General features: G+C 39.8%; 1 protein-coding gene across 1 annotated transcript; it reads right to left on the bottom strand.

The window, feature by feature from the left end:
- Positions 1 to 403: 403 nt before the first annotated feature.
- LOC115375301 (peptidase inhibitor 15-like) lies at positions 404 to 10,534 on the bottom strand. The gene is made up of 5 exons (XM_030074716.1): positions 10,186 to 10,534; positions 7,813 to 7,931; positions 6,361 to 6,493; positions 5,399 to 5,514; positions 404 to 1,140 (listed from the first exon to the last, which is right to left on the bottom strand). The coding sequence occupies exons 1-5, from the start codon at positions 10,474 to 10,476 to the stop codon at positions 1,005 to 1,007; spliced, it is 795 nt and encodes a 264-aa protein (XP_029930576.1). The 5' UTR covers positions 10,477 to 10,534; the 3' UTR covers positions 404 to 1,004.
- Positions 10,535 to 10,986: the final 452 nt, after the last annotated feature.

Here is a 10,986-nt window from a genome sequence, read left to right as displayed (position 1 = left end):
TGAGCAGATACAATGACAGTACAAATAACAATAACATACAGTACTGTACACCCAAGTGCAACTATTTAGTTTGGTCCTGGGTTCTAGTTTTCAAGAAGTAAGCTTATTTGTTAGGAATCGCACATACTGACTGATCCTTGGACAGATCAGGCGAGATGCATTATCTTCCTGAACGCTGTCACAATGGATGTCTTATGCTGAAAAGTGAATATCTTCTATCTAACCCTAAACCTAACCCATATCTCAGGTGAAACATGACTGTAAGTAATAGTTTGAGCACCTGTCGAAAAGAAGCTTAATTTTAACATCGTAAAAATCATTAAAAAAATATACAAGAAAAATGCACAGAGGGAACACATGATGCAAAAATCATGCAGAGCCATGACTCAATACTTTAAACCAGTGCAGGATTTTTTTTTTTTTTTTTCGGTCCTGCTACAGGCTCTGGTACACTAGGGTTGTGTACAGTAAATGGGTAACATTCCCATATATAGAATACATGATAATACCGAAGATAAAGAAGACAGTAAATCCATTTTTAAAAAATTTAAATTATTTCCCCTGCTGTTATCATCACGATTATTTTTCAGAATGTTAGCTGGGGGAAGTCCCCTTCAAAGTCAGGAGGCTAACAGTTAGTATTTGGAGCATCCAGCCAGTATCAAGAACTCAAGAACTCAGTAACAATGATAGGAAGATAGCACCACTACTGTCCTACACAAGTGGTAGGTCAACTATCCCTTTAAAATGTATTGCAATATACAATATGCAATAATAACAATAAAGCCAAAAATGTGTGTCTCTGAATTTTTCCTTTCAAAGCTGAGTCTCAGTTATGTAGCAGTTATGTGGCTTGTTCACCTCCTTGTTCTTAGAATCCGTCATCCGATTCGTTCTGGTAACTGTAACAGACTGCAATTCCCATGTTTTGAAAAAGGACTTTGTTATCCAGTTACATATAACTCCGTTAACTCTCCAAGCATGAGCGCTAACAACCACTCTGTTTACTTGAACCAGTACATGTAGTTGGACTGGATGGCTGGGAAGCACATATTGTTGCTGCAGGAGCCTCCGTAGCTGGATGGGCAGGCTGAACAGGGAACACCCACTTGGTATGGAGCCTCCCCTATCCAGTTTCCCCTGTTGAGAGAGAAACAAATCTTATCTGCAAGACAGAACCCTCTTTTGTAAAACCATTTCCCAATCATGAGGACCTTTTTTTTGCGCTTGACACATAGGCATCAAATGATTCAAATTATTGTTTGAATGCTATAAAAGGTAAAAACACATATGTGGCTTGAAGCAAAGAAAATGAATATTGTACTTGGTATGAAGACATTTGGTATTAAATAGTGATCTGTATCTGGATAGAGACAGCCAGGTTGAAATGCAGTCCATGCAGTTTTCTTGTTAGCAAGAAAGTATCAGCCCACAGGCTTGAAAAAGTCTTCCTCATGGCACTTTAACATCAATCAGAACAATTTAAACTGGTCAAGATCCATTGTGCATACTAGCACCAATTACAGCCTATGGCAGACAAAAGCACTTTGAATTGTATTTTCCACTGTGACCACTGGGCAAAGGTTTTCTTAAAAAAAAAAAAAAAAAAAAAAAGAATAAAAGCTTTGTTTGCTTATTAACTGGTTCTGGGGGGAAAAAAACATACAAACAAACAAACAAACAAAAAACAAGGCAGCACATTTGTTCATCAAGAAATGGAATGGAATTGAAATTGCAATATTGCAAAGAAACAAACAGAAACAAAATACAGATGTGTATTCATTCAATCTACCTTCCTCAGCCTTCTGTTTTAATCAGTATGGGAAAACAAGTGATTCCTGATTTCACTGGAGTCTGTATTAACAGGAAAGTCTGACTTTGGGAAAACATGACTCAAATTAACTCCTGAACAAAAATGTCCATTAAGTTCATGAAAAGCTCAGCTATTCCCCAAAACAAAGTGGGGCTACCTGTTGTCTCAGTGGGATCTAAATCTTCCATTAGACAGTGCAGGCCCACTTACAACAAATGCTGGGACATAAAGTGCATTTAAGAATGCTTATATAGTCTTCAAATAAATGTCATTGTTTTTTAGGATTAAAAATGACCGTCAAAATACTTTTGACTGTCAGTGGATGTCAGAGGCAAATCTGAACTGGCGTGAGCCTTAACCCAGCAATAGCATGAAAACTATCACTAAACACATGAATTCTGATTAGCTAAAGCTGACGAATATTCTATATTTAATCTGGACTCTGCATGATGTTTTTACAGTTACTGCCCAGGTGACAATTAGCATATTTAGCATTAAAATGTTGTATGTGTTTTGACATTTCACATCACATTCTTTATTTGTCTCATGATGTCATGTGGACTGTATGTTCACATGGACATGTTGACTTTCAGCATATACTAAATGGATTTACCTGGTTGATTTTTCCATGTCAAACCAACAGTCACAGACAGCAGACTGTGCACTGTCCATGGTGCTGAAACATAGCACCTTGTCATGTTATTGTCTGTTATTGTCTGTTTGTGATACTGGTCTTTTCCAAGTCCAGGCATAATATTTTGAGGCAGCTCTGATCAAAAAGATTTTGTCCCAGGAGTTTATATGATATGGTGTGACACCAGGGGCGAGCGGTCATAATAAGCTATAAATGCAGCGCATGCCCAAGCCCTTCAATTAAAATCTTTAAAATGTTGGTCTCCTAGTGTGTCCTTTTATAATATACCTTATTTCTATCATTTTGGTTGCAAACCGCTGCCTATATACCCGTATTTATCTCAATTTGCTAGCGAAATGCTGGAAAGTTGACAGCTTGACGCGCGTATGCGCTCTGTGATACTGAGTATTGACAGAGTACTGAGTACATTTGTAGCCAGTGTTTAGTAGCTACATAGCAAGCTCGCTTGAAATGTTCAGCGGCAACAGCAAGTCATTCACTTGACACCTACCGTTAACATCGTTAGCTGGCTAGCTAGTACGGGAACGTTAACATTAGTTTGTTCTTTCATCTGCATCGTGCCAATCAAAATGGGTGAAAATACAACTTCAGTTGAGTAACCTGGCATGTTTCATCGATTTAGGCTACTGCAGGTGTTCTGAAAAAGAGGTGTTCTCTGATGTTTGTCACTTTGGTGCGTAGCCTGATGGGCAGTTGGGCATGTTTGTGTGTCATTTCATTGACCATGTAGGCTAGCTGGTGACATTGCTGTGTGTTTGCATCACCCTGTGGCACGTCTGAATAGTTCCGATCTCACGGTAAATTCCAACATTTTGTTGGTAACACTGTGAGCATATTCATGTGTCATTTGCTTGACTCTGTAACTGGTTATTACTGCATCATCCGTCCGTTCTAATAATTTCCGCTTTCATTTACACCTTAAATTCCAAGACATTGTTGTTGGTAACATTGGGGCAAAATGCGCACGTGTGTCTATCAAAATTGAGTTGTCGAGTTGATATAGTATAGTTAAAAACCATATTATGCATTTTTATTAATAAATAAATGCCCAAAAATTTTCGAGCTCGCACCCTCGCAGCCGCTGGCATGAAACTGGGACCACAGCATGACTACACAAAAACGTCACCGCTCGCCACTGTGTGACACTATTTTGTGATATTTTACGGGCAATTGTTTTGGAAACCCATGAGGAGGAGAGGTCGTACAGAAAACTTCTAGACGGACCTTATAGGAGGGTTACAAAGTGAGTTGTCTCGTCATTTTTTCAATAAATAACAAATTTGTGAATACATTCAAATTCCAATACAATATTTAAAAAATTTATTTCATGCCTAATATCTGAAGTTAAAAAAGGCTGAAACGTCAACCAACCATCCATACAGGTGTCAAATGAAAGGAAAAACCTGCTGGAGATAAATGGACATGAGGTCTCTGATTGTGTTATGTTTTGGACAGAAAGCTGATGATGGAAACCTGGTTAAAACTCAAATCTTAACCTATCTAACTGGAGGAGGTTTAGACTCATCCTGTCCTTGATGGCATCTAAACACTGATAAAGTGTGTCTGTTGGCCTATAGTCAAATAATAATAATGATGATATTTATATATTATTAACTGCTGTAACGCCCAAACCATGCCTATGCATAATGTAACAGGTAGCGCAAGTGTTTTAGGAACCACGGCAGGTGTGCAAGATATCAACTTTTGTGGGGGAACGCCTCTTATGCAATGCTAAATCCCCAAATAATGGGTTTAGGGACTCTGGCGCAAGATAGGGCCCATGGGATAATGCAGTGATGCATTATCCCATGGGCCCATTATGCAATGATATTGCAGAACCTCTGTAATGACTTTGGCATATGCAGATGGGATGAAGCATCTCTGTTCTGTGCATCTTATTCCATTAGTTATATATTCCATTGTTTTATAAAACTATTACAACAATTTATACAGATCTGTAGTAGCCAACTATGCAGATAATAAGCCTATGACAGAAAATGATCTCACCTAAAGCTGCCACAAGCATCATGCCCTTGACAAGTGGATCAACATTTGAACGTCTTTTAATGGCTTTGATTTTATGTCTACAGTTGGATAATAATTATTTTATGAATTCAGGCAGTAAAGAACTCCATTATCAAAAGACCCCAAACAAAAAATTGCCAGAAAAAAAAATATTTCTGATAAAAAGTGGCACAATATGGCCTGAATTCACACAGGATTAGTATTACACAAGATTATTTTTACATAGCATTTCACAACAGGTAGAAGACACTGGAATTACCGTCTGGAATATTGACACAGGAGTGCACAGTCCACAAAAGTTACTGAGATGGTAAATTAAGATGGAACTAAAATACATCATCAAAAACAGTTGTCATGATAATTTAAAGCTGAAATGGTATGGCTAACTGCTGTGTAGGAGCCATGTATTTAAATGTAATATTCCTCCAAGCACTAGGTGGCATTTGGTTAAGGCTGAGGCTGGCCACAGATTCATGCCAGTAATCACAGGCGCTGCTAACTGGAGGGAAGCAAACCGTTTTTGCAAGTCGTCGGACAATGTTGTATGGCTGCATTTGATTTAATGTTGTGTTGATAAACTATTGTTAATGGCAGACACTACGGAGCAGTGTTATATGGACAATGGTGAGAAAATAAATGCCTTATTATTTTAAGTATTGGTAAAGAGTGAATATCCTCTTTTTGGAGTACACATCTTAACAATTTAGCCCAATTCAGCCAAAGTACTGGACTTTGTCACTGCACATTGTATATAATATTTTATCACAGTTTACTGTAAAAACAATTTCTCACTGTGGCAAATAAAATGTGTATGTATTTTAATGTATTGTTTGTTCGTTTGTTTGTTTGTTTTAATCAAACAAACAAACAAATCTCATAGAGGCAAACAGACAACAAAAACATACTTAGGTGAGTAGTTGCAGACAAGGAAGGTGGCCTCTCTCCACAGTGCTCCCCACACCAACATGTTATAGCATGTCTGCACAGCACAACCCACTCTGGTAGTAGATGCCCATACCATCTAAATCAAAGGGGAAAAAAGATCATATCATATACAAATCATATGCAGATCAAATCATATCAGAAATATCTACACAACATTCAATGTAGGACAACAGAAACTGGATGTCCACAAAGATGTCTTTGAAAGAAATGAACTCCTGAATACGTCACTGAGGCCCGGATTGGCAAAACGGTTTGTACACAGAAAAGTCTGATTCATTTTTTTAAATTAATAAAACCTCTTTGTGCATACTACAGTCAAGGATATATAAAGTAACTGTAAATCTCATTATTTTGTCTGGATAATATTAAATTTGAGGTGTGGCCAAGTAAATCAAGATCGTGCAACGGCAACTCCCTTGAGTTACGATGGTGCCTGTAAAGATTCTTTGAAAGGTGGCATGAACACTGCCTGTGGAGTATGTCTATTCAAAATGGATGCTATCATCACTGCCAGACCCAGTGTCATCACCAAGAGCTTAAGTCAAGTCAATTTGAATTTGTATAGCCCAATATCACAAATTACAAATTTGCCTCAAGGGACTTTACAGCATTACAACATCCTCTGTCCTTACAGCCTCACACTTGATGAGGAACAACTCCCTAAAAAAACTTTAACAGGGAGAGAAAACAGCAAGAAACCTCAGCAGGAGAGGAGGGATCTTTCCCCAGGATGGGGAGGGATGGGGAGGGATCTGTGAGGCTGGATAAACAAATTAGCAACACACAATCCAAAATTAACAAGAAGTTAGTAGAAAGTTATCAGAAAATGACAAGAGAATTACAAAATAAGTCCCCCCAACATTGAAACAAAAACTAACTAAAATAAATTTTGTTAAGAGGGTGAAATAAATGATCTCCCTACCTGTGTGTAGTGTGTACACATGGGCCCACGGCAATACATGGGACACCTGGGGTTGCAGAAGCGAGGGTAAGGGAAGACATAGTCATTCACTTCATCATACCATGGTTTGACCAGCTGCAGGATGGAACGATACCTGTGGCACAGGGAGGGTGCAGGTGACTATCAGCAATATGACACGACTCCCATGCACTGTGAGTGTATGCTTATGGACTGCATTGGTGCTTTATGGGAAGCCTTTAGCCTCAGTTAGTTCTATTGGGAACCTGATATTCTAAAGGACAAAATGACTGTTCCGTTTCCACGCCATTATTCAGTCTGAAACTGCCCCAGTATTAACCAGTGTCTGTAGGTGGGGGGATTTGAATCCCATGAACCAGTCACTACCGACAGATGTGTCCAGCTGCTGTGAAATAGTTTTCAGTCAACACAGTAGCTGCTTTAGCCAGTTTACAGCGCTTTTGCAAATCAGCTCAGCAACTTTATCCTTCAAGTCGGTTTGCTGGTGAAAGGGCTCATAACACATGCAAGAGCTCGATATTGCCAATAAAACACATTTGGTGCAGAATTCAGAGAAGTCGGGCTAATTCTGGCTCTGGTAAGCCTAGAGGCTAACACACAGGCTAGCCACAGAAACCAGCTCCCTCTAAAAGAGCTTGGCTTATTCTAACAAACAGACAGAGGGTCATTTCCAGCAAGACTAGTTGATAAATTAAGTTAAACTTTTGCCAAATCTCATCGGCAGAATGCAAAAAAAAAAAAAAAAAAAAAAAAAAACATCCTCCCTTCTCAAAACTTCCTCCAGTCCACAACCTTGCTTTGCCGTGAATGTTTTTATTTTTAATTCATATCAGACGGCAGCATCTATAACCTTGCCATCCATTTTCTCAAGTTGTTAGCCAGTATTAGCTCATATGCTATGACCTTCCTGGCTCTGGCACAGCTGGATTATGCCAACAAGCTTTGTCCCACCTTACAACGGTGCTGATTGGCCCAGTTTGTTGTTCAACTGAGAAACTGCATTTGATTTGGGACACCAGACCTGTATGAATTGTGAATAGCTCAATTTTTTGAGGAACATTTTATTCCAGGGTCCAGAATCAGGCAATTGTATTGGGGCATTCAATAAGATTTAAAATAAATATATATTAATATATATAGAGGACGAATAAAATTCTGAGGCAATACTTGTAATTGTGATTTCATGGCATGGACATCATCAAATTTAAAGGTACTGAATATGAATTCAGAATGTTACCTATCAGCAGATTCTGAATCTAAAATGATCAGTATTGATATCAGCCTTCAAAAACCCACACTAGTCAAAGCATCTCTATCTATAAGAATCTTAAGAGTCATAAACTACGAATGGTTCTCAGGTAAGTTTCAACATGTGCTCTGTGTGTGTGTGTGTATGTGTGTGTGTGTTTATGTTTTGCGGTGTATTCTACCAACCCTCCTGTCCTGACAGATAGGTTCTGTCCATAGAACTGCAGCAGATAAGCAGGTCCATGTTCCCACAGGCATGTGGCAGCCCAGGCCTCAGCACTCCTGGCCAAATCATTGTCCCATACCTGCCAGATCAAGAGAGAGGGCTATATATACACACACACATATATAACAGCAACTTTTAGATAGCTAAATGTTCGTCTTTAATTATGGCTGTAACATTTCTTGAGGACAGAAGGAAGCTTGCTGTAAGAAAATCTACCATTATAACAGCAACACACCAAGGTGTGACACACCTGGCTTTTAAAGGGAATGGGAGACAGCACTGTGGTTGGTTTACTGCATGTTACACCCAAAACACACCCATGATTAATGAAGAGACTTAAAACCTTTTTGAACCATGCACCTGGCACAACCAGCCTTTTTTCCACTGTTAAAATAGCAGAAGTGGACTTGCACATGTCCTAAATGCACTTGGGCCATGCTCTTCATACTGTGCACTTAGATCGTTAAAAAGAGCCCTTAGAGTGCTGAAACATTGAGCTGGCAATCCTCTTTTCATCTTTTGAGTGCTGTTTTTGTCCAGCTCTCACATGTGTAAAACCACTGCAGTTTTCTTTTCTTGTTATTCTACCTGTCTATATACAGCTCTAGGATTAGCCAGAAGACTACAGACTTCTGGAACCGGATCGGAAATGGATCAGTCTAGTTCCTCCTGGTTGACGAGCTACACTGAGTCCTCCTCTGTCTGCTGTTGTTCAAGATCAAACTTGTTTGTGTCTCAGAGTTCCCAGTTAAGAGTGTACTGTGACATGTCTAGAGAGACATTAGCATGGCATTTATTGCATTTACATATTTTTCACTCTAAATCCATTATTGGAAGAGAGTCCCTGCTTGTGACATGACAGAACACAAATACATATTTTTTCCATCTTGACAGATCCATATCAAAGTGAAACAGGCAAACCTAACACATGAAGCAGGGTTTTGTCTGAGCTGTGTAGGGGCTGGCAGGTGCTAATCATGGTCACCCATGGCACCAAAATTTTGCTCCCTGTTTTCAAAGCTTAGGGTAATTTGACAAGTATGAATGATATAACATACCGATACCAAATCATTACAGGCGATCCATGTTGCTGTTTTCAGCCCTTTTCTCCTCCTCTCCAAAGGTTGTTTGTCCCCTACCGTGCCCCTGCCCCCCCCACTCCCACCCCCCACACCCACCCACCATTTCCTGAAAATTCAGTGACCCATACCATGAAAATACAACACCAATCAATATAGGACTTGCATTCAAGTGCTGGAGAGGTTGAGACTTCTCTGTACCTCTTTTTAGCAGTTTGTTTAGATTACCCATTAGACTGCTGGCACAGACTTTAGTAAATATTGTCATATTGACATGACTTACACTTCTGTAGGGTGGTGGAGTGGGGGCGAGGTGGGCAGGGACAAGAAGTGCAAGAGAGAGGAGTGGCTGTGCGACTTTGCCAGTTTACATACAAACTTGTTGCTGCTCTCATGTGATCAAGTGGTCCAATTGTTTTTTTTTTTTTTTCAGCTCGTTACTTTTTCATATAAGTCAATGGTAATTCTGATGCTGTCTCACAGATTTAAGCCATACAATAATGATTCAAGCTATACAATTAAATATTTACTTTGGCTGGCCTGACACCTGGGAGGGATTCCCTTTTTTCTAGGAAAAATCCTGGGCTGCACCAGAAGTGATGTGTATGTAGGTGTGTGTGTGTGTGTGTGTGTGTGTGTGTGTGTGTGTGTCAGTCACACACATCATAGTAAATCATCATAGTAAAGCACTTCACTTAGTCTTATACCCATATATGGTCTCCCTACTATGGAGGAAACAGTTTTCCAGAGTACATTTCAAAATGTCGTTATTTTTGAGACCTAACCTATTGGCAATCCTACACTACATAGTAGGTAGAACATAACTTTATGAATTGTATCAGTTGACAGAAGCTCCTGGTACATTCGGCATATAAATGATCCGCTAGTCGGCACTTAACAACGTTATAATAGTGGTTTTAAGCACTGGTTCGTTTTGCCGGCTCCCATCCAACACGGCGTGTTCTAGTGGAAGGTAGGTATACCGGGGAATTACAAGAACCGACTGTAAAAGTTGAATTCTTACAAAAATGCGTGCTGGTCGGCGTGTTAAACGAGTGCCGAACTGAGGATCGGCATCTATCAAATAGTCAAAAATATATATTTGATGCTTAGCGAGGCTGTGTGTGTGAAGCAAGCCAGCACTTCAGTGGGACATTTTTGAGCAGTTTTTCGGACGGGACTCTTGACACAGGAGGCTACAGTGAGCACGAGCGCCAACAGGAGAACGAGTGCGTTACAAACAGTTCGTCTTACCATATACTCCATGTTCGCCGCCGGTGGGAACACGTTCGCTCTCACTTGGTTATGGTAGTCCAGGATGGCAATCATGTCGCTTTGGGTTATGAAGCGTTTCCTCCGTGATCTGTGGATGCTCGGCGACCCGCTGGGTTTAATTAGATGAATTAAATTGACATCGGAAAGGTTTCCAGGCGCTGGCGACTCTGTGGGGTTTAAAACCCATCCGTTCACCCCGCTCAGCAGGGCTACACATGAGAAAAAATAAACGTCCCTCATGTTTACCCTGTGCAGCTCCACATCAAACATGAAGGGAAAACACTCGACTCGAAGTGGCCTAATTTTCAGACATTTACGTGGCCGTGCTCTTCAAGGAATATATATATATGGTTGAGTAGCCCTCAAAGGTGACTGGGTTCAGCCTCCACTGACATGCCAGCCAAAATGCAAAAGAAAAAAAAGTGGCTGCAGAACTTTCAAAATAAAACTCTCATTTATGAACAGGTGCTTAGGTGTTTTGAACAACCTACAGACATGTGAAGAAAGAATAAAGGACTGTTGTTGTAAATGTCTTTCTCACAGAATATTACTCTAGTGACTGTCAAACTTTGTTCATGCTCTGGACACCCAGATTGACATTCTGCCGAGTCTGACATGATTTTACCTGGAGGGGCCTGATAAGAAACATGTTTTTGTTTGTATTAATTGTTATATTGCTTACATGGCAATCTTGAATTCTGGCAAAGATTCAAAGACATAAAATAATCACTGATTTTTTTTCGTACTGGAAAAAGTAAAGGAACATTAATGATAAATGTT

Source organism: Myripristis murdjan, chromosome 17 (genome assembly GCF_902150065.1).
Source record: "Myripristis murdjan chromosome 17, fMyrMur1.1, whole genome shotgun sequence".
NCBI classification, from domain to species: domain Eukaryota; kingdom Metazoa; phylum Chordata; class Actinopteri; order Holocentriformes; family Holocentridae; genus Myripristis; species Myripristis murdjan.
Note: the sequence above shows the minus strand (reverse complement) of the source record. Positions and strands in the feature narration are given on the sequence as shown.

Bases quoted from the DNA above. Each gene is read 5' to 3' on its own strand.
- LOC115375301 (XM_030074716.1), bottom strand. From the start codon at position 10,476: ATGTTTGATGTGGAGCTGCACAGGGTAAACATGAGGGACGTTTATTTT. The intron at 6,494-7,812 runs GTTGGTAGAATA...CCTGTGCCACAG, and splicing joins CTATCTGTCAGGACAGGAGG to GTATCGTTCCATCCTGCAGC. The intron at 5,515-6,360 runs GTAGGGAGATCA...CCTTTGATTTAG, and splicing joins TGTGTACACACTACACACAG to ATGGTATGGGCATCTACTAC.